General features: G+C 36.9%; 2 protein-coding genes across 9 annotated transcripts in view; one reads left to right on the top strand and one right to left on the bottom strand.

Moving 5' to 3' along the window:
* The window catches only part of LOC104588074 (uncharacterized), an 84,087-nt gene extending 78,900 nt beyond the window's left edge, over window positions 1-5,187 (top strand). For all 3 annotated transcript variants that reach the window (XM_010245886.3, XM_010245889.3, XM_088894185.1), the window contains 4 exons: window positions 301-429; window positions 543-660; window positions 3,064-3,146; window positions 4,340-5,187. In XM_010245886.3, coding sequence (XP_010244188.1) covers window positions 301-429; window positions 543-660; window positions 3,064-3,146; window positions 4,340-4,760 — 751 coding nt within the window. In that variant the 3' untranslated portion in view covers window positions 4,761-5,187. The remainder of the gene's footprint in view (window positions 1-300; window positions 430-542; window positions 661-3,063; window positions 3,147-4,339) is intronic.
* Window positions 5,188-10,577: 5,390 nt separating this feature from the next.
* On the bottom strand, window positions 10,578-17,760 carry LOC104588072 (UPF0481 protein At3g47200-like). Of its 6 annotated transcripts, none has more exons than XM_088898023.1 (3): window positions 17,608-17,758; window positions 13,414-13,532; window positions 10,578-12,766 (listed from the first exon to the last, which is right to left on the bottom strand). In XM_088898023.1, exon 3 carries the CDS (start codon window positions 12,664-12,666, stop codon window positions 11,098-11,100), a length of 1,569 nt encoding a protein of 522 aa, XP_088754149.1. In that variant the 5' UTR covers window positions 12,667-12,766; window positions 13,414-13,532; window positions 17,608-17,758; the 3' UTR covers window positions 10,578-11,097. The 6 variants fall into 6 exon arrangements, with proteins under 6 accessions (XP_088754149.1, XP_088754155.1, XP_088754158.1 ...); XM_088898029.1 differs by having other exon boundaries at window positions 13,442-13,532; XM_088898032.1 differs by having other exon boundaries at window positions 10,578-12,752; window positions 13,442-13,532.
* Window positions 17,761-27,439: the final 9,679 nt, after the last annotated feature.

Below are 27,439 nucleotides of genomic sequence, written 5' to 3'. Positions count from 1 at the left end.
CTGGAAATTCAAGGTATGTCTTTAAATAAATGTAACTTGTCAAGTATGTAGATGACTATGCTCCTATGCTTTCTGTATTTTGACTAGTTAACTTCCTTTATTTTTCACCAAAATGGAGCCATTAATCCTCCCTAGAAGGAAATCTTATGTTAGTTTAATTTTTAAACACTCCCATCAGCAGGCCTGATATTAGTTGCATACTGCTTTTTAATAATCTCTTATGCCTTTGCATATTAGTATAGTATGGTCTGGGACTTGATGAATTGAATGTATTTCCTTTTTTGTGTGGAATGATCACAGAGAGAAATCAAAACTCAGAGAAGAAATAGTGGCTCGCAGACAAAAGAAACTTCTTGTAAGACATGCCCGCCAGAAGTATTTGGAAGAGGCAGCTTTACGAGAGGCAGAACTTCTGCAAGAACTTGATAGGTTTTACTTGCAAATCAAGTTTTAAATCATAGCTTTACGAATAGTTGAGTTCAGAGTGTAGATTACATCTCAATTTGCATGCTGCTATTGACAACCTGGTTATGTATTCTTAGGGAGAGAACTAGTGAAATGGAGCGTGAGATTGAGAGGCAGCGAGCACTGGAGATTGAGCGTGCAAAAACAAGAGAGCTGCGTCACAATCTTGACATGGAGAAGGAAAGGCAAACACAGGTAAGTGATTTCCTGCATTTCTGCTAGATACCAGTATACCACTATGAATGTGAATCCTGAATTGTTTTACCTGGTTTTTTATGCAGCACAACAGTGGGACTGGATACAGTCAAGTATTTGTCTAGATACTAGTTATGATATTTTTCACCATATAGTGCCAAACTGACACCAAAAAGACTTGTTATCTGATAATTAACCAAATTCTTGAGTGCTAATTAAAAGATTCAAATAAGATGCATTAGGTATTCACTAACAAGATTGGACTTGTTTGTCATAGAAAAGAAATTTGTGTTTGAATTATCAAAAAAAAAAGTGTTTGGTTGAATATATTGAAGGGTCCATGCAAAGTAGTTATCTCCCATTTCCAATCAGCTGCACAATGATTGCCTTGGCTACTTTGTACCCCTTGAGAATCTTAAAAGAACTGCAAGAGCAGTCCATTAGGAACTTGCATTGTCCAGAAATGCTTTCTTTCTGATGCACCTTGTTCAACAAAAAAAAATAGTACTTAAATGATGAATAACCATTACAAAAATTATTAAAATCTTTTGTTGGATGCAATCTAAAAGGGTTAACACTCTCTAATGGATAGCTTGATTAAGAAGATTTGCATGCCAAGATAATGAATAAGCTTAGAGCCCCTCTGACATTTCTGACATTCTTGTATTAAGATCACCTTGCAAAATGTTGATTATTTGGAGGATCAGTATCCATTTAATAAGGTGCCCATCCCAGGCACTATGATGACCAGACAACTTTTAACCACTTGATTTATGCATTATTATGAGAAATTCCTACAGTTTTAAAAGAATGTTCATGGTTCAAACATCCACATTTCTTTTGGACAAATGAATGGAGTAAAAGCACTTGTGATTATGCTTAAAAGTGATTTCTTTTCTGTTTCTCTGTATGCTGGGACTTATAAAATGGTTAGTCCTGAGCGCCTAAATATCAAAATGTGAAAAGTTATGGAACCCCTGACTTGTGGTGCCATCCAAACATTTTTCTTGCAAGTGCCAACCAAATAGTTATAAAAGAAGTGTGTCTATAGTTTGACAATTCATATTGGTAGTGTAAGATAGTATACATAGTTCTAGTCAAACTTATTCCATCACATTGAATAGATGTCTGAGGCCCATTCTGCGAGGGGCTTGTACTCTGTAGAAAGTGTCTGTATTTCTGTATCTATTCCATATCTCTCTTGATGGAAGATTTAGGATTCTGGTCAGATAGACTCATTTTCTAGGTGAAAAATTGAACATCTCATTCAAGTAGATTCCAAGAAGTTCAAACAGCATGGCTGATGCACTAGCTAAAGCCAGACCAGTTAAACAGTTCTTGGGTTGGGGAGAACCAGGGCTGGGAGTTTCTATTGGACTGCTACTCCTATGGGGCTAGCTTGTTTTTACATTAATGAATTTCTGTTACTTATAAAAAGAATCTTTGATGTTGAAACTCTGATTATGTGCTTTTAAACTAGTTTACATGTCTGTTTCTTATGGCAATTTTCCTTTTATCCAAGGTCACTTAAACTACCCTATATTTTGATGTAATTCTATTTTTTTTTAAATTGTGTAAATCCCCACTTTGGCCCATATCACCCACCAACCCTTGAATCTTAAAGCTGTATTTCAGACCAGCCATTCCCCTCTATAGACTGTATTCTGTCCTGCATGTATAATCCTGATTTAGGATCTTTAAAGTTTTAACTGTTGTCCATAGCTACTGACAAGTCCAACACTTCTTGATTGTGAACTTTTAAATCATTCCCTCCGATCAATCATATTATAAATTCTTACTGGATTAATCTTTTTGCACTATGATAACTATTCTTGTTGCCCAAAAAGACATGGTTTTAGAGTTTGAAGTAACAAGATCTAAACCAGTGGCAGTGTGCATGCCACTGCTTTGGAGCACCAAAATCTAGAGGTCATGACTTTTCCAGCTCAGTTAAGAGCCTGACACTTAGACCACCTCAAAATTTCATAAAATCTGCCTTTCTGGGATCTTATTGTATTATTTTTTCTGGCCGTCTTATCTCAGTTACCTTTGAGCCTAAGAATGGTTACCCGGTGCTAAAACCTCAAGGTTAGGTTTGTATCCAGTCTACCCCTCCCCATGAACCTAGGTAGCAGTGACCAACATTGTTACCAAGAGCCATGCACACTATTTTGCAGTTCGGCACATTTTTATTATCCTTGATGATAAGTGACCCTTGATCCACAGTTGATGTCAAAATCTTAGATGTATTTTATTTATATTTTGTATAGTTTGATATTCCTAAATTCATGTAACCATGCCTAGTTTTGTTAATTCAATGGACTTCTCATACTAGCTTTATATTATGTTGATTATTGAACTCATGGAAAAATTGCAAAAAAAATTAAATCTACTTGCTTGTAGAGAGAGCTTCAGCGAGAACTAGAGCAGACAGAGTCTGGGATTCGACCTTCAAGGCGGGAATTTTCTTCCTCCACAACCAGTAGGTATGTTACATCTGCTTTCCTCTGAGATGGGTCAACGTTTTTTGATCCAGAGCATGTAGGCCAGACAAGCAATTGTTCGTGACTACTTCATATTGGAAATTATCAACATTTCATCAAAAAACGAATTTATTTATCTCATACTAAATCCTTGTGAGAAATTCTCTTAAGCTACTCTAAATTATTTCTACAATGGTCATTCAATGAGGGCTCTCACATCAGACTGAATAGGACATGTCTTACTAAGGGAGTCATACTGGATGCTTGCTAAGGGCTTAGCTTCCCATCATAACATACCATCTAGGTGGTTTATGGACCAGACAACTCAATTAATGTGGCAACCTTTTAGAAGAATGATAACTTACAGACCTGATGAGTGACAACCACATTATTTAGCATCTGGTTAATGCCGAAAATTTGTGGATCATTTTCCATATATACATGAGTCTGTATGTGTGTGCCTTAAGACTCCATGGATGGTGGTGTATATAAAAGTTGTCCAATATTGGTAAATATATGTTTTACATAGAGTTTCACCCGGGGTAATATAATGCAACTACTACTCTGCCTGCTACAGCATATATTCATGCATAGAGATTGTTAAGAATTTGTGGGACAAGTAACTGAAGTACGATAGGAGTGTGAAGTAAATGTTAGTGTCATGATAGAGAAAATGACACCATTAGAGAGGTATTATCCTCTGATCATTTTGGATTGTAATTTGTCAATGGTAATCCTTAAAAGGCTGAAGCAACTTGAGACAAGTTGCTCAATATCCCAAAAGTTTGTCAATGATAACATCTGTTGTTCCTATTGGTATAAGATTTGTCCTTTGGACCACACATTCATGCAAGGCTGACAATCTGGCATAGAGGAGAGTTGTCTTGATATGATGGGCCACCCCTTTACTGTGTCATAATAGCCCAAAAGTCATACAAATTGGAGAATCCTAATTCCCCAACATTTCACTGTCAGCTTGCTTCAGCCTGAACTCCCAAATTGAGAATTCAATTCATCTAACCAATACGTTATGGTTAATTGGTTTATGAGCTTTCTTCGGACCAAAAAGTCATGTTCCTATGAATTTGCTTTGTCCATTGTAAAGAATGTTTTGGTGGCCACGAACCACATGGTCTTGGCTGCATTTTATTGATTTTACAGAAACATGTTAACACCTGTGGCGTTTCTATGTGTAGTCGGCCTAGGGAGAGGTATCGAGAAAGGGAAAATGGGAGATCAGGGAATGAAGGTGGCATGAGGCCAAGCAGCAGTGGCCGTGAGAATCAACCTGCAACTTCTACCAGTGTGTCATCCATGCCAACTGTTGTTCTGGCTGGGTCACGACCATTTTCTGGACAGTTACCAACAATTCTACAGTCACGAGATCGTTTAGATGACCGTGGCAGTAGTTACGATGAAACTTTTGATGGAAGTAAGGACTCTGGTGACACAGGTAGTGTTGGTGATCCAGATTTGGCATCCGCCTTTGATGGACAATCAGCTGGATTTGGGCCTGGTCAGAGACATGGGTCTCGAGGCAGCAAATCGAGGCAGATCATGGAGCGGAGGGAGCGAGATGGGAGACGTGAAGGAAAATGGGAGAGAAAGCATTCGTAATTCATGGTCAGGCAAGCTAGGTACCTTGACGTAGATGTATATATGCCATGCAGAACAATTGCACAGGCCTGTGGATTAATAGAATTATGGATGCGTGTTGTCTCTCCGGGGAACTCTATTGCAGGCATAGGGGATCATGGCCACCGGAAGTGGTGAAAAGTTGGAAGCTCATCTTTCTGTTGTTTCTGTTGTAGTTTGATTCTGATGTTCGCTAATTGATGAAATCTCCCACCTCCACTTGTATCTCTTAAATTTTATTTTATTTTATTTTTTTTTCTGTAAAGAATGCTCCAGTTAAACCATTTGACCCTATTTCTTTTATTTTCTTTTCTTTTTCCTTTATTCTTGTAAATTTTAACAGGTTTAAAAGGTTGAGAAACACACTTTAATTGATGTGCAATATAACGAAAAGATTGAAGGGATAAAAGTAATTTGACTAGAATAAAAAAATGTTATGACTACAAGTCTACATTATTCTAAGTCGGCAAGATAAGTGAATGCGACGGAGGCCTTTGATGATGAGTAAAGCAAACACTCCTGTAGCCTTGTGTACTGCCCCTAAACTTGATTTCATTAATCAACATATTACTTCTTTTTGTCAAATCCAGTAATCAAAGAATATAGTATTGCCGTATTAGCAAGAAGGTGAATACTCAACCTACAACCAGCTTTTGTTTGTAGAACCTGCAGTCACCCCTCCCATGGTGATGAGGCCGGTGGTGGGTCAGATTTAACCTGTAAGAGTGGTTTTTCGGTTTACGGTGAAAGCTTGGAAGAAAAGTAAATGGAAATGGTAATATGGTATGGAGGGTAAGTGAAATGAGATCAGATTTCTCCCCACTGATGGTGCCCCACAAGCACCCCACATTCACATCTCAGCGTGCATTGGGAGCATCTCTCGTACTTGTCACGGGGAGATGTTCCTAATACACGGCCAATCTGGTCTCCAGTGAAATACGATTCAGTTATAGGTTTAAAATATTACTGATGAGAAATTTGGAAAAAAAATTCCCTTTGATTATAAAGGAAACACACGGACTACGTAACACGGGGTAGTTCTCCCCCAAATATCAGATAAGCAAATGAACAAAAAATCCTGTTCCTAATCATAGACTCCCAACTCACACCATCATGGCCAACACCTGCTGGCCATCTGTTGCTTGGTTAGCTTCCCTAGGCTCAGTTTGGAAGGAGTACAAATGCAAATATATAAAGTGCAAAATCTTATATTTTACATTATTTTGTATGTATTTGCACAGTACATATTTTCATTTGTACTCTTTCCAAATTCAGCCTAAATACATGCGACATTCAATATTCAGTATTCATTTCGAACAAATTGAATGACATTCAATATTCAGCACTCATTTCCAACAGATTGAATGACATTCCTCAATGATGTTAGTTATGCTCCAAGGGAGGATATCGCGATCCTTGAGCACTCTATTACTAGCTTTGAATCTCTTTGATGATAATAGTTCTCGAATAGAAAGATTTTTCAATTTAATGGGTTTCAAGAGCAGCCCAAGCTTCAGCTACATTTATAGGGCATTGGCCAACTGGTTTGCATTTGATCTTAAGAGTTTGGCCCAGCTCATTTTTAGCTATGCATCCAATGGCCGCTATACCATCTTTTTTATTTTTTATTTTTTTCTAGATGCATCGAAATTTATTTTAATACATGGCTTCCTGGGGAGTGGGGAACCCACTTTATTCCAACACTGCTGCCCTGTTGATCATACCTACCTTTGTATATTCTCTCCAATCATCTCGAGCTTTGTTGAACACAATAGCCAGAGGGAGTGCAATATTACTGATGTAGGGTGATTTGGCCCGACTTAGTAATAGGGGGACATGTGGACACAACCTAACTGACAGAACAACAACTCATCCCGACGTATCCAAGTTTGAAACGGATCAAGCTTGGATAACCGAACCACCTCGGGACAAGCCCACCTCGGAAGCAAATCCACCTCGAGACAGGTTCACTTCGGGGCACGACTGCGTTAGGATCAATTCGGTTACTAGGCACTTCGGCGTTCGTACCAGATCGGACCCAGGGGCATTAGCACGGGTACTATTGACCGACCTCCACGTGATAACCCCGAAGATCTCGTCACCGGATTCCACGTTTCACGGGATCACACCTCGTAATAGCTGGCCTTATCTACTCCGACTGATTCGGACGGCAGCGATATGCCTTATCGGCTGGCGCCGTTATCTCCTATTAATTCGGCAACGGGCCTCATCACGGCAAGAATCCCAGAACCACTCCGAATAACTCGCGAGGACTCTAGTATATAAAGTCCCCAACCTTTCGGGGACAGAGGTACGCGCAACTATTGCTTACTAGCTTCCTTGCATTCTAATTACTCTCAGCTCGCACATTACTGACTTAAGCATCGGAGCGACCTCGCCGGGTAAGCACCCCCAGGTTATCTGATTCTCTCCGTGCAGATCTCCACGTCCGTCGTCTACGGAAAGCCAAGTCACCTCCAGTTAGGAGCAGTCAGATTGCGCACCATCATTTACCAAACACATTTTTACTTTTCCAGATTCTCCACAAGATGAATACAATGAGATCTATATCACTAACAGTCACGTTCTTCGTTTTGGATGCGATATTAGATCACATCACTCTCAGGTCTTAATTTGGACCAATATAATAAGCTCAAGACTTGTTTGGCATATTCACACTTCCAGAAGATATGCTCCCTGTCTTTTCAATTTTCACCACAAGTAGGTCATTCCTCTTCTATATTTACACCTCCTTGTCTTAGTAAGCATCTTGAAGGGAGTCTGTTCAACGGGAGGAGGAGGAACATAAAGCATTTAATCATTGGAAGGCATTTTACTTCCATACACTTAGACCCTCCACCATAGGCCTAGAATTCTATTCACTAATGAATGTCTAGACTTGGCAAAAAGTTGACCCAACCCAACCCAATCCAATCCAAAAAAACAGGGTTAGGGTCTCATATTTAGATATCTGAATGTGAAAATGACCCGACCCGGCCCAATTCGAAAAAAATTGGGTTGGGTTGGGTCATGGGTCAACCCGCTGACCCGATTATCAAGTCTAATTGGGACTATTTATATATTGTTAGAAGTTTCCACTTTTTAATTTTTTCTACTTAGTCTTTACTCTTTATTATTTACTCTTTAAATTGTTAAATGTTGAAGTTATTTTATTTTATATTTGGAATTTTAAGGTTAATTCCTTGCATTTTTCATGTAGTTTTTCTTTATTTTTTTTAAATTTCGGTTATTTTTTTGGGATGACCCGAATTGACCCATGGGTCAACCCTAACCCAAACGTTTGGGGTTAGGGTCTAGCATTTAATAACCCAACCCGAAATTCAACCCGACCCGAAATCAAACAGAAGTGTCTTGACCCAACCCAAACCCGACCCACCCAACCCAATTGCCAGGTCTTGATTTTATTGAAAAATTACCTTTGAATCTGATCTCTAAATCATTTTTGTCCTCCTGTTCCAAATCATAATTCTAATTCTGTTCCACGTTTTCATTCCATTTTGCTCCAATTCCATTTTTTCGGGAGGTCTCCATGATATCCCTCACTTTAATATTCCGATTTATCGTCTCCTTCCTCGTTACTTGATTTTCAATGGGTTGCTCACCTACGCAAGAGTCACTCCATTACTTTGTATCATTACCCTTACACACTATCCAGTGGGCTCCTTTCTTTATCAGATCTCTTTGGCTTAATTTACCTTTCCAGACCCAAAAACTTCCTTTCTTTGCTTTAATTTCCCACAAATTCAAATCTTTTAGACACTTATATCTGAACCCATAGGTTACCAGGATCCGTGAGAATTTTTCATACTAGTTTAGCTAAGCATGAGGCATTCATCCACTCCAATTTTTTAAGTCCCCGTTCAGCATTGGATTTCAATTTTCACAACGTCCTCTATCCAATTAGATAGATAGTTTTTTTTTTTTTTTTCTCTCTTTTTTCCCATAAAAATCCCTTCGCACACTATCAATGGATTCAAGGTTTTCTTTGGGAACCTTAAAGGCTCTCATTAAATATAGAGGTATCATACAAAGCTTTTTTATGATTTTTTTCTTCCACTTTATTAAATGTAGCCTTGTTGATGCTTTTCTCTATAATTAGAGCTCCCAGATATGTATCCATTCTTGTATTGAGGGGAATCTAAATTAAGTATTTTTGGTAGAATCCTTTGGTGCCTTTTCGGGGTATTTTCTGAACAACAGAAATTAGATTTCCTAAGATTTGGACATAATCCAGATGCCCTTGCAAACTTTTCAATTACTTCTTTAATTCTTAGACCCATCATGGCTTTGGCAAATACAATATAATTGTCAGCAAATTGGAGATTAGGAATTTTTGGTCCATCTCTCAAGGCACCAATTCCTAAATTAACTTTCTTTGATCTATCACTCATCAACCTGGTTAAAGCTTCCCCACACAAAACAGAGGAATGTGGGGATAAGGCATCCCCCTACCCTACCCCCATTGGGTTTAAAGACTCTAGTTGGAGAGCCATTAACAAGCACTTGAAATAACACAATTGTGACACTGCATAATACAGTTGATTCATTTTGCATTAAAACATAACTTTTTAATAAAAAAATTTCCATTCAAGTCTATCATACGTATTCTCCATTTCGATCTTGCAAGCTAAAACCCCTCCTTTTCCTTTTTTTTTTCTTTTTTTTGTTGTGTTAAAAAAGCTTATGAACTATTAAAATATTATTAGTGATTTGTCTATTTGGAACAAAGTTAATTTCTTTGAAGTGGGGATATAATTTTGTTCAAACATGGTTTCACCCTATTGACCAATATTTTGATAATTATTTTATAGGTGGCATTGTATAAATTGATTGGTTTGAAATTATCCACTCCCTCTAGTTTCTCAACTTTTGGAATTAGAGCTATAAAGTCTTACTGATTTCTCTTGTTATTTTACTAGAGTGAAAAAAAAAAAGTCTTGAATTTTAAGTCCATCTATTTCAGGGCCTCCCATATTTCATCATTTGTCACATCCTTACCAATGTGCTCATTTGGGTCCATGGAGTAAAAAAAATTCCCACTTTCTTTCTACTGTGATTGTCTCTTATAATCTCTCTTATATCTTTGCGATATGTTAATACTCTTTAAAAAGGAAGGGAAGGTGCGAACAAGGTACCCTCCTTTGTTTTTGGAATTTCATTTTTTTACAGTTTCTTGGTTATAACCTTTTTACCTAAATAAAATAATTCCACTATTTAATTTGCATATTTCCTAATTTCTTCTTATATACAATAAATTAAATTTATTTAATTTTTTTATACATTTTCGGAGACATTTTTTTTTCTTTCATAGTTAATTTATATATTTACTTTTTTTCATTTACACACTTTTTAAAATGACATTTTTAAGTTTAATTTTACATGTATAACCTTTTCTACCTAAATAAAATAATATATTTTCTGAGCATAGGGCAGGTTTGGTCAATCTTAATCCGGTTTCAACTCAGGTTCTGGGCGAGGTCTTAGCTGGGTATGGCACCATCATTGGGCAGGTCGGGTTGGGTTCGTCATCCCATTTCATTTCGTTGGGTTCATGTTGAGTCAAACGCATGCCAATGCTATAAATCTGAGCCTTGAAGGTTTAAAGACGGTGCAGGAAAAATCTTCTTTTTTTTTTTCTCTGCAAAAAAAGAAATTGCCAGGTGCCTATTATCATCAGGAGAATATATATTGAGGAAAATGGAGAAGCTGAAGCGCCATTGCCATGGGCCATTTTGTCAATGAAATTTCCAATTGAAATTGAACAAAAAAAAGAGTTAAGGGGGTTGTATTGGATTAATTGCTACTCAATGGAAAGAAAGTATGGATGATCATTATAGATAAAATAAAAATAAAAAAAAAGGATACCCCCAGAACATTTAATTGAGGTACATCCCATTATAATCACAGCTTCCTAACTCCTTTCATGATCAAATATATATACACGTCAAGTTTTCACAGAATTAGAAGTCAATCTGTGGTGATGGGAATTGAATTGGGATAGAAGGACTAAATGATAACGTTGATATAGGGAAACCAGAAAAGCTCAGACCCTTTTAGTGTACCAGAGGGGAGAAAGCAACGGCACCACAAAGAACAAAAAGAGCAATAACATTGACTGACTCTAAAACAGATATGAAAGGACTGAAAACGGGTAAGTAGGTTTAGCAACCATTGTAACTCAGAGCCTATACGGAAAGAATAAAGGCAAACGGATGAGTCCGTGCAGGTTCTGCAATTAAACCAGCAGATTCATTGAGCTATGAACCTGGCCACTCGACCAATCTCACTGAGCTATGGATCAAGAATTGTGAATCGAAAAAGAGAGTATAGAGAACAATGACCCTGTGAAGGTGAGAATGAGTAGAAAAATTGCAGCCACGAATGAAAGAACAGCCCATGGATTCTTGAAATAGTCACGCATCAAGGTTGCTCGCCACACATGCCACCGACTTCTGAAATGGGCATTCACTTGGTCGCAGAGGTCAACGTAATAGAAGTGGTTGAGGTAAACGCCATCACAAAGCTTGTTGAAAAGAAGGGAAACTTCTTTGTGAGTGCCCATAACATGTGTAATGATGCTTCTTCGATTCAGATACTGGACGTCTTCTGGGGTGTCGACGAGGCTATCCATGAGAAAGGCGTAGGACGTGATGCGACTGGTGCAACTAGGGTGACACTGCTCAAAAGCAATCAGGTTCCGGAACAGGCAGTCTGTGTACTCCTGAACATTGATACTTGGGATCTCTAGAACCCCATCAGTACTAAAGCTTATATCCAGGAAGCTATCAGGCTTTTCCTTCTTCTTGAACTTGATTCCAGCCTCTATGAGTTCTGTCACGCAGTGAGTTAACTCCGGCGCTTTGATGTCCCCTGGGAATTTCAATTTGGACGAGGGAAGAATGGCTTTACGTAATAAGCTGAGAATATGCTGGCCTTTGATGAGTCTAGGCCTATCTGCAGGGGACTCTCCACCCGTTGGCATTATATTTGCGAAGAAGTTGAAGACAAGTTCATTGAGGGATAAGGCTTGTTGCAGTTGAGGAGCAATGGTCAACTTGAACAGACACTCGAGTACAAACAAGGGAAGCTGGTTTTCAAGTAATAACATATCGCATAGAATTCTGGGTAGCATCCAAGCAGATTTAAAGATGGGGTCCTGCGGCTGGGCCTTGTCGTCGGCCGCCTGGTCCTGTGCTGCTCCTAGAACTCCACTATGAACCGGTTCCGGCGGCCCTCCTTTTAGTTGTATTTCTGAATACTTGCGAAGCAGCTCAAGCACAAAGCAACCATCAACCAACATCATTTCCACAAATTCATCGCTTGAGAGGTTGTCAACTGGCTCCGAATAGCACTTGCGGGCTTTTACTTCCAACCCTCTCAGGGTTTTGATCCAACTCTCAAGCATTTTCGCCTGGGTTGGCAAATGGGAGAGGAGATCATGCAGATACAGCCTCTTGTACTCATCCATGGCTTGTAGGTTTCTGTTGCCTCGATGGAAGGGACCGATTGAGACTATTTCAGGCACGTAGGCCCTTTCTTTAGTCTCACGGAGTGCTTTGGGTACTCGGTAGATACAACACTCGGACGACCTTGGAGGTGTAAGCTTCACCTTTCCTCCGATGGAATCTGACAATGCCTTGTCTGAATTTCTGCTGGGTTTTCTTTTCTTACGCTTGTTGTTGATCAGGGTAGTGCTGCTTCCATCTTCGCAAATTTCAATGGAAACATGGTGGCGTCCCGCTCTATTAATCTCCTCGTTGCTATTTTCACTATCCCCTTCACTGTCTCTGGGGCTCAAGTTTCTGAACTCCGAACTTGAACCACCTCTCAGTCTTCGAAACGAGATTCTAGGTTTAATCATAAACATCCTGCACGCTACTAAGCCGGGCCAATGACAGTTCTGTATAAAGGGATATGGGCTCAGTACGTCTTGGCTCTACTTGGCTACCGTGCCTGAAATACAGACCCTGTCTAGTCCAGTTTAGGTTACATTTATATGAATTATACATAAAACTCTTCCTAGCTTGTATTATTTATTGTTACAATCATGAAATTCATCAATTTGCTTTTCAGTGGCGTTAAGGATCTACGTAATTGACTTGTTTCATCATAAGGTGAAGGTTTTTTGTTTTCATTTATTTTTAATTGAATCATGGTTTTGTTTTTGAATTGCAAGTATCTTAATTTGTTTTGAGAAGCAAAAACAATTAAAAAAATAATTCATGTTTTTTAAACTATCAAAATAATGGTTTTCAAAACAAACAGAGTTTGAATTACCGACACTTGTATTGAATTATATTAGATCACTACTGGATCACAACACACGTTCTTCAAACCATAAATCCTAGAGCACTTTGGTTTCGGTTTTAGAAACAAAAACCACATATGTTTTCTGTGTTTTTATTTAGGGTCAATTACTAAAACTGCTAGCTTATAGTTTTACTAAAACACCCTGATAATCTGCAACCAATTTACTTAATCAATCTTCTATTAAGAATTTTTTGTATTTTTGTCTAAAAATGGTACATCACCATGGAAAATGTTTTAAGGGTATGAGCCCATGCCTTTTTATTAAAACTTCATATCAAGCTTCTAAAAAGAAAAGAGAACAGACAAGAAGTCAAACAAGGTGGAGAGAATACGCCAACATGAATTCGACTTGTGCCTGTCTGCCTGAGTTGGGATGTAGACCACAGCCACAAGAATTCAAACAAGGTGGCTGCACTCTTGACCCTGCAAGAGGGCATTAATTAATTAGGATAAGTAGACCATACTCTAAAACCCCTTTGGTTTATTTCTCTCTTATTTCTATCAATAACATAAGCATACTTGGCATTAATTAAAACAGCCCAACTCAAACCCATTAATTATAAGGAGATCAAATCAGCCTCCCACAAGATTGTTCCCAACAACTCCCACAACTCATCTTCAAGTGTATTGGGAACATCTCCCCATAAATTACCATTGGGAGATATTCCCAATACATGGCGGGAATGTGCTGTGAGACGTTGTGGGGGGTTGATTTGAACAGAATTATAAGAGATTCTAATACAAAATTCGTCACAATGCATCTATAGGTACTTGTAGATTTTGGTCATTAACGTACCATTCAACCTATATATTTAACCTGATAGGTGAGAGGTTTTTATTCTCTAAGGAGCCCCTGCGCCTCAAAGTCTATGATTTGGAGCGTGGACAAATGTAGGCCCATTTATATCTTTATATTGAAATTTAATTAATTATTAGTAAATATGCACCTACATGGCAATTTCAAATAATATTAATAATTTCAATGTCCTTATTAGAGCATTTAAAATGGATAAATAATCAAAACATGGTGCAATAGTGTATTTAGATTTTGTATTTCATTTTCATTGTTAATAAAAATCTTTCTTATTTGTCATATTTATTTTTGTTTAATATGATAAATATATAATATTAGAGATGTGAACACATTTACATAATTAATTCTAATAATAACTCTTTCTTATCACACTTACTTTTGTTTGATATGATAAGTTTATAATATCTTAGATGTATCAAAATTTTCTATAAATTTTATGTATTTTTTAATTTTGTGTCTTTCCATCTATTCTTTTAATTTTTATTATTTAATTATGACATCATTGATTAACCCATTTACTAAAACGATTAGACCATTATGGTGCAGGTCAAGCAGATTGGGCTGAATTTAAACTTAACCTAGGCCCAACCTATTGGACCTAAAGTTTTTAGACCAAAGTCAAGCCTGATTTATCCAATTTGGTCCCAACTTGCATTGAAATTTGATGCACTTGAGTTAGTCTTGGACTTGGTTCTATAACCCCATGACAAAATTTGACATAAAATGTATGTTTATAATTATATGTACTTGTATGTATGCAAATATGTACTATATATGTATTTATGATTATATGTATATAACTAGTCCTGACTTTAGTTACCTAAGGACTAGGCTTGGGCCCAACCTAAAGAATAAAGAAATCCAACCTTTCGAGCACAGGCCTACGTCTAAGTTGAGGATAAAAAATTGAAACTAGTCTATCTAAAATTACAAGTTTAAGCTCACCTAATTTGCCTCCGTATGGACCATTGACCATCAATTACAGTTATTTTTGTTTAATATGATGAATACATAATATTATAGATGCACTCTATTTTTTTTACAAAATTTCCATGTTTTTAATAATTTTTGTTTCTCTATCTTTATTAAAATTTTTGTTATTTATTTATAAAATCATGGATTGATCCATTTGACCTAAAAGGTTGAACCATTGACCCACCACTTGAATAGGAAAATGGTTCTATTTTTGGGTCAATTTTAAAACTTGTATTTCGTTTCCATCTAATAAAAATACTTTTATTTAGCATGTTTATTGTTGTTTGATATGATAAATAGATAATATTAGATATATGCCTAAAATTTTTCACAAAATTTTATAATTTTTATAATATTTATATATATATATATATTAATTTTTTTATTATTTAACTATTAGAACAATGCTTAACTCATTTGATGAGATGGTTGAACTATTTACTTATGACTCAAACAAAAAGGTAATTTGTTTAATTATTTTTTTTAGAAATTTTCTTAAACTACCCCTATTATTTATTTAATTGACAAATTGTAATCTTACTGTTTAAGTTTAACTATTGTCTTAAACCAGCCACAATTGACTGGATTTACCCCCACTGTTAGGGTCTGTTAATGTTTCGTCAAAATCGTACATATGTGACAACATATGACATATAATCGGTTCTTCAGCAATGTTTCCCGGTCTCTGGGCCAACTCAACCGTCTGCAATACATGTGAGTTCTTTTCATGTATTGCGTCGGACGGTGATATTGATGATGCTTCGACGAAGAGGTTAAATTTCATAATAATTTTGGAAAAAGAGAAGAAAGAGTGAGAATCTGTCATCTTTGTATGTTACCGGCCGATATATACTTCAACCGTTCAACGAACAACGGCTCCAACACCTTCGTGTTGAGGCCTGGCTTGAATTTTTTAAATGACGAGACGGACTACTACAACTTAACAACTGCGTTGTTGCTTTAACCCTGTAACATAAGGTAGAAATTTGTGGAGATCTCTCTCCAACTATCATTTCACCTGGAACCCTCTTGCGGTTTCTTTCCACTTGTAGATTTTCTTGGAAATTTTTACTAGCAGGTTAGTTTCTTTCTCCTTTTTGAGCTGGAGCCAGGAAAAACTCTCTTCTATCCCTAAATTTCTGATCTCGTATTCACCCGAGCTTTGCTCGTTTGCTTGTAATATTGATGATGACAAAACTAGTACAGACTACTGGAAACAGTGTCCCCATCGTTTCCAAGGGGTATGTACAAAGTACAATCATATAGATTAGCAAAAAAAATCTGGCTAGTCGTCGGCCGTCGACCATGCCATTACTCGTGAACCTCACCGTAGCACGTTGATCTAAAAGCCAGTCTTCTTCTGTCTTACAAAAATGAGATGGTTTGATCGGGGGAGAGTGCCTTTCTTTGGGGATTATAGAGGCTGGGAGAGAGAGTTCGAAAACCAGAGGAGGCAACAAGGTCGGTTAGGCCAAAATCGTTTAGCCAAGGCCATGGTGTATGCAAAAGAAAGGGAGAAAGGGAGAGTGGATGGCACAAGGGGGACTGCGCTGTTATGTGGACAAGGCAAAAGGATTAGAGTGGGCAAAAGAAGGGGAGGCCGTGCTGAAGGCAGGAAAGAGAAATTTCTTTGCGGAAGCCAACGGGAAAGGGGAGGTGCGACGGAAGACTCTTCTGAAATCTTGTTTAGTGGGATCGGTGGAGGCTCCTTTCCCTAACCCGAACACAAATCAGACGGGGCAGCCCATTCAGATCTACACTAACAGTATCCCCAACCTCTGAAAAGCCACCACAAGTAGATAAACGGCCACTGAATGTGACTTCCCAGCAGTACAGAGCAAATTACAGTTTTTAAAAATTTTCATTAATTGGGTTTTATTTTAAAAATTCAAAAAATAGTGAAAGATAAATTCTATATTTCATTTTCTGTTAATATTTAACAACAATGTTAATTGTTAGAAAAACTTAAGGGTACTTTAAGACAATATGCAAACATTAAGGGTAGAGTTAGTTAATTAGCTAAATCAAAAAAGAATAAATTAACAAATTTGCCCTTATTTTTTTATGTTGGTTTTGAACATGTATTTTACATTATTAAAAATATTGAATATAGATTAAATTTGTAGAATTTATTGATGAAAAAGAAAAATGTTTATAATTGTTAGTTGATTAGTTATTGCATTATTTAATGCTTAAACATTGAAACTTTGTGCTTTATAAACTTTTATTTTATGGATATTTACACCATCTACCATTCTAACTAATTAGTATAATATTATGTTATTTTTATCAAGCAATAAACTTTAATTAATTTTATCCATAAGCTTTGTCCGAGGCTTACGCATTGAAACTTACACTCCACCTTTTTGGACCATTGCGTCTCAAGTATGCCTTTAGACTTTGAAAAACTTGCAAATCATGATTTACAAAAATCTGATGAAGCAATGTGCATGAGATCAAAAGAATAAAAATAAAAAATTAATCATATATGGGGCTCAGAATTGCAATGCAAACAGAGTCAAAATAATATTGAAAGTTGCTACATTAGAAGGAAAACAATCCAATCGGTGAATGTAGATATATACTAGATATCAATACATTTATAGCTCAAAATTTGGGATTGATCACCTGCCAATTAATTTTGAATAAATTTCGTTCACCATCTTTTGTTAATTACTACGAAATACATAAAGTAAGCTTAATTATTACCTGATCTATAATCTTCGCTACAAACGCACAAGAGTTGGTGGATCTTGCCTGCAGCTAACGACGACACACCACTGAAGAAGGAACACCACCATGTCGAATTTCTGTTCATCCTCCGCCGGACCAGAGAGAGGAAACACAGATTTCTCTCCTTCTTGGAACGCTATACAATTATCATCATTTATACATTTTTTTTAATCTCTAGAAGGTCTTCCTCCCACTAACAGAGTTGCAATTTCCAAGAACATTTCTTGAGGACAATTTGGAAGTTGACTTTTTTTTTGTTTCTGTTTGTTCTCTTTCTTTCCTTCTTTTTCTTTAAAATTATTAATTGTGAAAATACGTAGAAAGTCAATTTTGTTGGCCATAGAAGAGCAACCATAAAGAAAAATACTAATAAACTAATTGGATCAACTAGAAAATTGAAGTCTGAACACAATCCAACAGCATCGATGTATTATTCTGATGAAAACTTCAAGTAACACAAGAAGTTGAGGTTCATAAAGAGAGAGAGAGAGTTGGCGGGGGGTCCATTGAGGAACAATGACTATCATATATAATAAAATTGGCACCACTAACAGTTGATGAGTCATGAAGGATTTTAATTCATGAATTTGGGCCGCATTAGCACTTAAAATAGCATCGATCGAAGGGGTGAAGTCTCTCCCTTCCACAATATTTCTGCACCTCCATCATAGAACAATAGTGCATGAAGCAAAATTGAACGGTTGGAGTTTTCAGAATTAAATTAAATAAACATCTCTATTCCGCGTTTCAACATTCTTTGGGACTAGATGATAGTTGCGTTTCAGCAGTGGGTCGTGGGAAACATCCTAACAGTTGTAAATTGATTTTTTGAGATCTCAAACGTCAAATTTCCTTCTTTAATGTCTTCCAACTAAGGATTAAAGTACAAAGATAAATTATAATATTTTAAAGTATAGAGAACTAAATTGATTGATACATTATTAATAAAATATTATAATTTTATAATTTAATTAATAAAATATTAATTTTTAATTGATTAAAGTAGAAAAATAAATTAAATATCAATATATTTATTAATAGGATAAATCTCTTGAACTATTCCTACCATTTACGAAATTAACAAACTATACCCTTCCTAATTAGATATTGTCTTGTAGTATTCTTAACTGACAACGGGCTAAAACCTATTTTATCATTAATTTTCCATCACACTCCGCATGTGATATCACCTTAATGGTAATTATTTTAAAATTCTTAAAATATCTTTATTGTTCACAGCCGCTGTTGAAAGTTGCAATGGTAGCGTGATTTTTGTATTGTTGTCGCAAGGGGCAGTCGCCACTGCAACTTCCGAACGGCAAAAATTTGATGACTCATTCACCACAGCAGATCTAAACACCGGTCTGGATTTCCTATGCCTCGAGAAAATTGGAATCTTCGCATTTCCGTGCCTTTCTTCTTTTTCCCCCTTTCATTTTTGTTTATACGGACGGATTCAAAGGACCCTTTCTCCCCCTCATCGTTACAACTTGCTTCGACCATCCTTATCATCTCTCTTTCTCTCCACTTATCCCTCTATCTTCTTCTTCTTTCCCTTGTTGGTCTTTGTAATTAGCTTGTTTGAAAACAAAGCACCGCCACCAACATTAAACTGTGCTTCCACCGCTACCACAGGAAGATCCCAGTCACCCTTCCAAAATATTTGTTTTGGGTTCCCTGTTTACGGCAAAGATCCGATTGATAACAATCAGTGAGACACAAAATGCTGCCGTGCATCGCTTGTTTGAAGTAGCTCAGCGGTGGATCGCTTCACGAACCAAAAGACGAGGACACCACTGGCACGCCAAGTACTAAGCAAGCTATTAAAGCTCTCACTGCCCAGGTAAAGCAAGCTAGGGTTTCTTTTCTAGTTTTCTATCATAATAAATTCCAACTAGACTTAGGGTTTGTAACAGAGTTGGCTTTGAAGGCCTCGAGAGCTTACCGACATTGCAAGCCATGTTCAGGATCGTCGGGAAATCATCACCACCAGAACTACGCTGAGTCCGATGCGGCCTCAGTATCAGAGAAATTTCACTGCTCGTACCGTCGGACGGGAACTTTTAGCTCGAGCTCAGCGCCGAGAATATGGGGAAAGAGATGGAAAACAGATTAAAAGGGCTTTCGGGTGGCGAAGGGACCCCGCCATCAATGAACGGTCGAATTGAATCAGTTATTTTCACGGAGGAAGAAGAGTCCAAGGAGTGGGTGGCATAGTTTGAGCCTTGCCGGTGGTTGCCGTTGCCTGCGACGGTTGTGCTGAGAGGGAGGGAGAATGATAGCTGTGCTTGCGACGAGCCCTTCGTTCTCTCTCCCTCTCGGCACAGCCGTCGCAGGCGATGGCAGCCACCGCAAAGGGCTCCCTCCCTCTCCCCTTCGTTCTCTCTCTCTCCCCTTTGTCCCCTTCGTTCCCTTTGTTTTCTCTCTCCCCATTCTCTCTCGCACCTATTTCATCAATGCCGCCGCGGCAGCGGTGATGAAACAGGGGCGAGAGGGAATAGGGGAAGAGAACAAAGGGGAGAAAGAGAGGGAGGGAACCCTTCGTCGGTGGCTGTCGCCCCTGTTTCATCATCGCCGACGATCCCACCAAATCAGTGCTAGAAAGCAACGTGAGGATGATCTTTAAAGTCCCGGACGATCCGACATTGGGGATTATTCATTGCAGCTCGATCGACAAGGATCCCCATAATTGTTTCAGAGGTGGAAGGGAGGTCTGAGAACGGAGAAAGAAGGAGAGAGAGACCAGAGGCGGAGGGGGAGAAACCAGACGCGGAGGGGGAGGTATGGAGAGAGAGTAGAGGCGGATGGTGAAATAGGGGATGAAAGAAGGAGAGAGAGACCAGAGGCGGAGGGGGAGAAACCAGACGCGGAGGGGGAGGTATGGAGAGAGAGTAGAGGCGGATGGTGAAATAGGGGATGAAATTTGAGGAATAGTGGAGGATAAATTCGAGATTTCCTTATTGTCACGTAAGGGTACCGCAAATCTAAACAGTAAATACAGTTTGTCAATTTTGTGAACGGGATAGTTTAAGAGATTTATCCTTATTAATAATGCATCAATTAATTTTCTTGCTTAACGAATTAATTTGATTGAGTAAATGTCTTCATGAAATAAAGCACATAAGTATGGAGATATTTTCAATGTAAGGTTCTGTGAACTGACCTATATATATTATAATATTTTAAAGTTAATATTTTAACTTTCTACAATCAACCACCTAGTGGCTAGTGCTTCTTTTGGCTTGTTCTTTAAGAGTTTCGACTTTTAGGTGGCGTTTGATAAATCTAAAAACTGAAATATGAAAAGTTAAAAGGATGTTATTTGCTAAAATCTAAAACGAAGTATAAGTATTTTTTTACTTTTAGAGGCTCTAAATCAATAAGTTTGTTTGTGTTGGATCAACCATTTATCATCTAAAATTCATGGATTTTACTATTTTACCCCTAAAGCGTATTATTTGAAAATGTTGAATTTAATTCACATTATCTCATAAAAAAATCATTTTCAACATCAAAATAATATTGAAACAATATAAATAAAAATAATAAATTAATAATTAATATATTATTAATTAATAAATGAAATGATTAAAGTTAAAAAAAATAATTAATGACTATAAAAATATTAAAATAATTAATAATTAATAATTAATAATTTACACAAATAAAAATTAAAATAATTTTTAAAAATTAATGAAATAATTAAAAATTACTAACTAGTAAAAATAATTAATAAATAACATAAGTAAAACTAATAAAAAATAATTAATGTTTAATAAAAATATTAAAATAATTAATACTTAATAAAAATTAAAATACTAATTTATTAATACTAATTAATAAAAATATTTAATAATTAATAAATAACACAAGTAAAATTAATAAAAATAATTAATGCTTAGTAAAAAAAGTTAAAATAATTAATACTTAATAAAAATTAAAATAATTTATAATTAATCCCTTGACACTGACAAAGTACTCATCCAAGGAACCATCGCTTCTGGAACTCTCAAGACCGGAACCTTCATGCTAATTTCTTGCTTTTCTTCCTTGGATGATTTCTCCATAGACGAAATGCTTTGCTTCCATTCCCTAAAAAGCACCAGCAGGAGCAGAGTAAACGTATTAATTAGCATCATTAGAAAGTTCAACCATTTTCTCGTTCTCAAGAACTAGGACGAACGTTGCAGGATCTTAATGGCGGAATCCCTAAAATAACACATTGAAATGAGTTTTTGATTCTCCCTTTCTCTCCTTATTCCCAATGATTCGTTTCGAAAAGTAGCAATCTCTAGCTGAACTCAAATCACATAGAGAGAGAGAGAGATCGAAAGGTGAGGGTATTTTTGACTTTATGCCACATCTTAAATATGTTTGAGTGCGTTAAATGATGGACTTGGGTCTTACAATTTTAGATTTAAAAAAACTTTTCAGATCATATTTTAAATACAACATCAAACAAGCATTGCATCTGAAAAGCAAATATTTCAGATTTTAGAGGTCTAAAAAGTGTTATCAAACACCACTTTAGTCTTGAAAGTTGAAACCCTAGCAATGCTCCTCTCCATCTCTGCTCCCTCTCAAGTCTCAATCAATCTCCCATCTCTCTCTAGGTCCAAGGCCGAATGCAGAACGGCAAATAGGCAATGAAGATATATTTGTTTTCTTTAGCCTTTGAAGGATTCTCTCTCATTTATTTTAACGGGTTTATTTCTTTACTTTGAAGATATGTTATGAGAATCTTTAACTTAATTGTGGTATCATTTAGAATATTTTTATCTTGAAATATACTATGTTTAACCGAGATTTTACAAACTTTAAATATGTGGTTGCTTTCTAGAAAATCTAAGCTCAATCAATTTACAGTTTTTGTATCTAATTTGTTGTTCACTAGAAATCTGTAAACTGATTGAGCTTAGGTTTTCTAAAATGCAACCATAAATATAAGAGTTTGTAAAAGCTCGATTAAAGCACAGTACATTTCAAGATAAAAACATTTGGATATTTTTAAAAATTAGTTTTTCTTTCAAGACAAGAGGTTTACCGGTCAAGGTTTTAAAAATTGGACTGGATGGCCCGTTTTTGGGCCAGACAGTCTGACCATTCGGTTTGAATGGATGGCCCATTTTAATTTAAAAATAAAAAATAATTAATTAATTAAAATAAAAATAGCCAAAAAATATTGTTAGAGTTGACGAGTCGATGGTTCAACTGTATGGGTCAATGGATCGCTAGCAAAATCAATGATTTTTAGCACATAAATGATTTTAGGGTGAAATGGAACCGATTGCCTGACCGATTTCCGGATCAACCGGTCCAGTCCAGTTTTCAAAACCATGTTACCGGTTTATTGGCTCAATGAGAGGTTCTAAGTCTTGAGTTAGCAAACCATGTGCTTATTGGTGAATTCTTTGGAAATCTTTCAAAGATACATTTAGTAAATCAATTGCAATAATATTCTTGAACTCTACTGGGTATTCACTGAAATGTTTACTGAGGTCTATTGAGTGTTTGAATTGAAAATACTCTGTGAACTTTTCATGAACATTCGGAAGGATTATTATATATTCGGTTAAGGAGTTTACTGTCTATCAGTGCTTAAACTTGGTTTGATCCTCAACTCCTCAAGCCAACTTGAAGGACTGAACTTATAAGTTGCTATTGTTTTTAAATCCTTCAAAGTTTGGATTAAAACACAAGACAAGATTTGAAGTCTTATAGTTAGATTAATTAAAAGCTTTGTTCAAGTGAAAGATTTGCATAGTTTGGTGCTTGAATTTGCACAGCTTTTTCTACCTCTCTTCATTTCATCAAGTGGTATCAAGTTATAATCCCCAAGTCCTTTGAACTACTCGTTGGGTGGATTGGCACCATATTCAACTAGTTTGAGTGTGGCCAGCACTGTATCAATCAACCAGGGGTGTGACTAACACCATATCAATTAACTAGGGTCTGGCTTGCATCGTATAAGCTAGTTGCGTGAGGCTGACACTGTATCAACTAGTTGGAGTGGATTGGCATGCATGCGTATCAACTAGCTGGTGTGTGATTAGCGTTGTATCAATGAACGTTTTAAAAAATGACCCGGAAATGGAACTGTTATCAGTTTTTGGGTCAATGGTTTAATCGTTCAGTTCGAATGGACGGCCCATTCTGATAGCAAAACTAAAAAAATAAAAAAAAAAATAAAAAAATGATAAAAAATCGTTGAATGAGTTGACAGGTCAATGGTTTGACTTCCTGGGTCAATAGTTGTTGACTTTTTCAATGGTTTTTTACCAGATTTCGGGTTTGAGGTAAAACGGAACCAGTTGCCTGGAAGGTTCCCGGGCCGAACGGTCCAACCATCCGGGTCAACGGTGGTTTGAAAACATTGGTATCAACTATCAGCACCCAACATTTTAAAAAACGACCTAGAAATGATATCATTTTGGCCACTAGTTTCCGGGTCAACGGTCCAATCGTTCGGTTTGAATGGATGCCCATTCTGACAAATAAATTAAAAAATAAACAAAGATTAAAAACCATTAAACGAGTCGACGATTCGACCGCCCAGATCAACGAATTATTGACTTTTTTAACTGTTTTTAGCCAAAAACCAAATTTGGGATAAAACAGAACAGGTTACCTGAACGATTCTCAGGCAGAATGATCCAACCATCCAGATCAACGGCGGTTCGAAAATATTGCTATCACCTAATCATCATAAGGATTGACTAGTAATTTTAAACTAGTTGGGATGATTAAATATTCAAATTCCTAAACTATGCTAGTTTGGGGAGTAGATGTAGGCTTGTGATTGGCTAAATCACTATAAATCTGGTGTCTATTATTCTCTTCTCTTCATTGCTTACATTTGTTGTGATTCAATTGGATATACTTGCATTGCACACAGAAGACGCTTGGACAAACTAAGATAAGTTTATTTCAGAATATAGGTTATCCAATACAAGAAAGTTAATTCAAGTGGAGTTGGCACTTTTTAATTAATATATAGAACCTCTGTTAAGTTGTGTGTTATAAACTCATCGATATCTTAATTTAATTGTGCAAAAGTGGTTTGACCAGATTCCAAGCTAGGTGGTTCAAATTCCCTATGATTAAAGCATTCACTTAAGAAATTTTAGTAATAGGGGAACACAATAGGAGGCATCCCCTCTATCAACAGATTTGGAGCTTAGCAAATTTAATTGTAATAAAATCTGCTAAAGGAATCTTCCAAGGGGGAGTGAATGGTCTATATTGAACTAAATTGATTTAAACCCAATTTACTCCGTTTTGGGTCAAATTAATTGGACAATAAAACTTACCTATTTGCTCGAGGTTTTGGGTTTGGGGACAGGGCCATCCCCTTGTTGTGTAGCCCAATGGAGCCAAAAAAAATAAAAAAAAAACCTCTGCACTAGAGAACTCCCACTTCTATTACAAAAACCCTACCATAATATTTTAAAATTTGCTAGAGATTAATAAATTGGAGATGGATGAATGAGTTTCAATGTACATTAATTACCACATTTCATACATATATACCGAAAGAAAAAGATTTATAAATGTATGAAGATATACAACTAAATGCATTACTTGTAGATACATGTGGGTCTCTAATTGTATCTAATTTTCCACCTCAAGTTAGAGTGTGAATGCTAATGAGTAATGACACCCAACTTGTGGATGATGTGAAGGAAGTGATGAAGTGCTCAAAGGAGCTTGGTGAAAACATCAGAAGATTGCTTGGTGGATAAAATGTAAACAGTTTGAATGACCCTCTATTGTGGAGATAGTGGGATTTGATCCCAAATTTCCACTACAAAACCAAGCCAGTTGGCACCTTCCACATAAATGTTATTGCTTTAGAGGAGAAAAGGACGTATTCTTTTAGGTTAATGTAAAGCCAACTTCTATCACCTCACCTGTATCATAAGCCCAATACCATCCTGATCTTAGGTCCATGCCTGATGTCAGTCCAATCCATGCTAAACCCAACACATACTAAGCCTGGATCATAAAGGTAATAAGCTTTTCTGCTTTTTATGCCAAGGTTGTCCTCAACCCAAGCCCAACCCAAATTTATCTTAAATCCAAATCTTCTGGACCCAAGTCCAGGAACCCAAAATTCTTAAGGCCAAGTTGTTGCCTTAACAAGGTATCTCGTATAAAAGTTAGTTAAAAATAGAATTCAACCACTTCTCACTTTTGGACCCATTTGTTGAAAGATAAAATGAATTTATTCTTTTGTTATTGAATTTTTTGGAGGCCCAGGCCTATTCAAAGCCCTTGTTGTCTATGCTTCGATAATTATCCAACTTGGGTGTCTACTTTGAAATTAGTTGTCCAGCCCATAACTAATAGATATGGAACGTGGACCAATATAGATATGCTTAAAGTTACAAAACACAGTTTTATTAATTATTATCCAAGAATCATGCTTATGGCCTCTTGAATTGTCTCTTGCAAAAAATTTCTTTTGATAGTGAGGAATTATCTTGGAGAGTGACGTTAGAACTATTGGTTGTAGTCAAGTGAAAGAGAAGAATCAGCGCATTTTCATTTATATGGTTTTATCTTACCTTTTCTTTCTCTACTTTTTCCTTCAAACCAAACACAACCTTAAGTTAGCATTTGTCCCCGTCTTTGATCTCCATCAGAGAAAAGTTAACCTCCATCCCTGATCTCTGACGGATATGAGATTTTCACCCGATAGATTGGAGTGGGGTGGTCCCTGTCTCGATTTAACATCCCTATTAATCCGTGTTCCAAGCTAAGACACAGTCTCCATTGGGTGGGTTGGGGATAGTCTCAAATTTATGCTCCAAATTGCTAACAGTCTGCACTGTGCAACCAAAATCTGGCTTTGGAATCAGATCCATGCATAATTTAGCTAAATCTATAGTTTCTTAACTGTACTAAGGGGATAGTTAAAAAAAAAAAATTGTTTGTGATGGCCTGGGTTCATAATTTCTGATGAACACCCTTCAAATATTTTAGGAAAACCTTGAAGGATTTTCTTTCTCACTAATTTTCCGTAAAAAAAAAAAAAGCAGCATTTTAGTTGTTAGATGATTGGAAGATCCTGTTCCTGGCCCATCCATGGAAGAAATCCCGGGAACCATTTTTTTATAAAATAATTAAAAAAGATTCAAAAGTAACGACGTCCGTGTGTACAGAGTACAGAACACAGGAAAAAGGAGTTTGTAGATTAATAATGAATCATAAAATGGGGTCCTGATGAGACCCCAAAACAGGGATAAGGGGGACACTTGCCAGAACGTCTCAATTTCCATGGAAGTAATTCGAAGCCACATGTGGACCCAACCCATCTATATATATTTGTCCGTGACTCTCTCTGTGGCCCTCATACCAACTACATCCAGCCAGTCTCACGCAGACAGAGAGAGAGAGAGAGAGAGATGGGCACAATTCCCAGTCCTCTTCCTCCCTGCGACAATCTGGGCTGCAGTGACATTATTTGCTGTCCGGGTAACGTTTTCAAAACTTGCTTCTCTTTTGATTACATATTTCCTCTCTTTCTCTCCTCTCTTCTCTTTCGTTCGTTAAACCATTGACGATTGTGCTGCTCAGCTCTACCTATAGACCATAGGCGCCACAGCGCTGCACTTGGGATCACCCATTTTGGGGCTCTTACCAATGTAAGAGACCAAGACTGATTGGTCTCTGCGACTGTGTCTCAGGCCTCAGGGTCCTAAAACTGTTCCAATAAAAGGTTACACCGAGTGTCGGTAAACCATATCCCAGGATCCAGGCTTTAGCTTACTACACCTAACATTCTGTGGAATGTTTGATCCCTCTC

The sequence above is a fragment of the Nelumbo nucifera genome, chromosome 1 (assembly GCF_055504915.1).
Source record: "Nelumbo nucifera cultivar China Antique chromosome 1, China Antique-T2T, whole genome shotgun sequence".
Classification (NCBI taxonomy): domain Eukaryota; kingdom Viridiplantae; phylum Streptophyta; class Magnoliopsida; order Proteales; family Nelumbonaceae; genus Nelumbo; species Nelumbo nucifera.
Note: the sequence above shows the minus strand (reverse complement) of the source record. Positions and strands in the feature narration are given on the sequence as shown.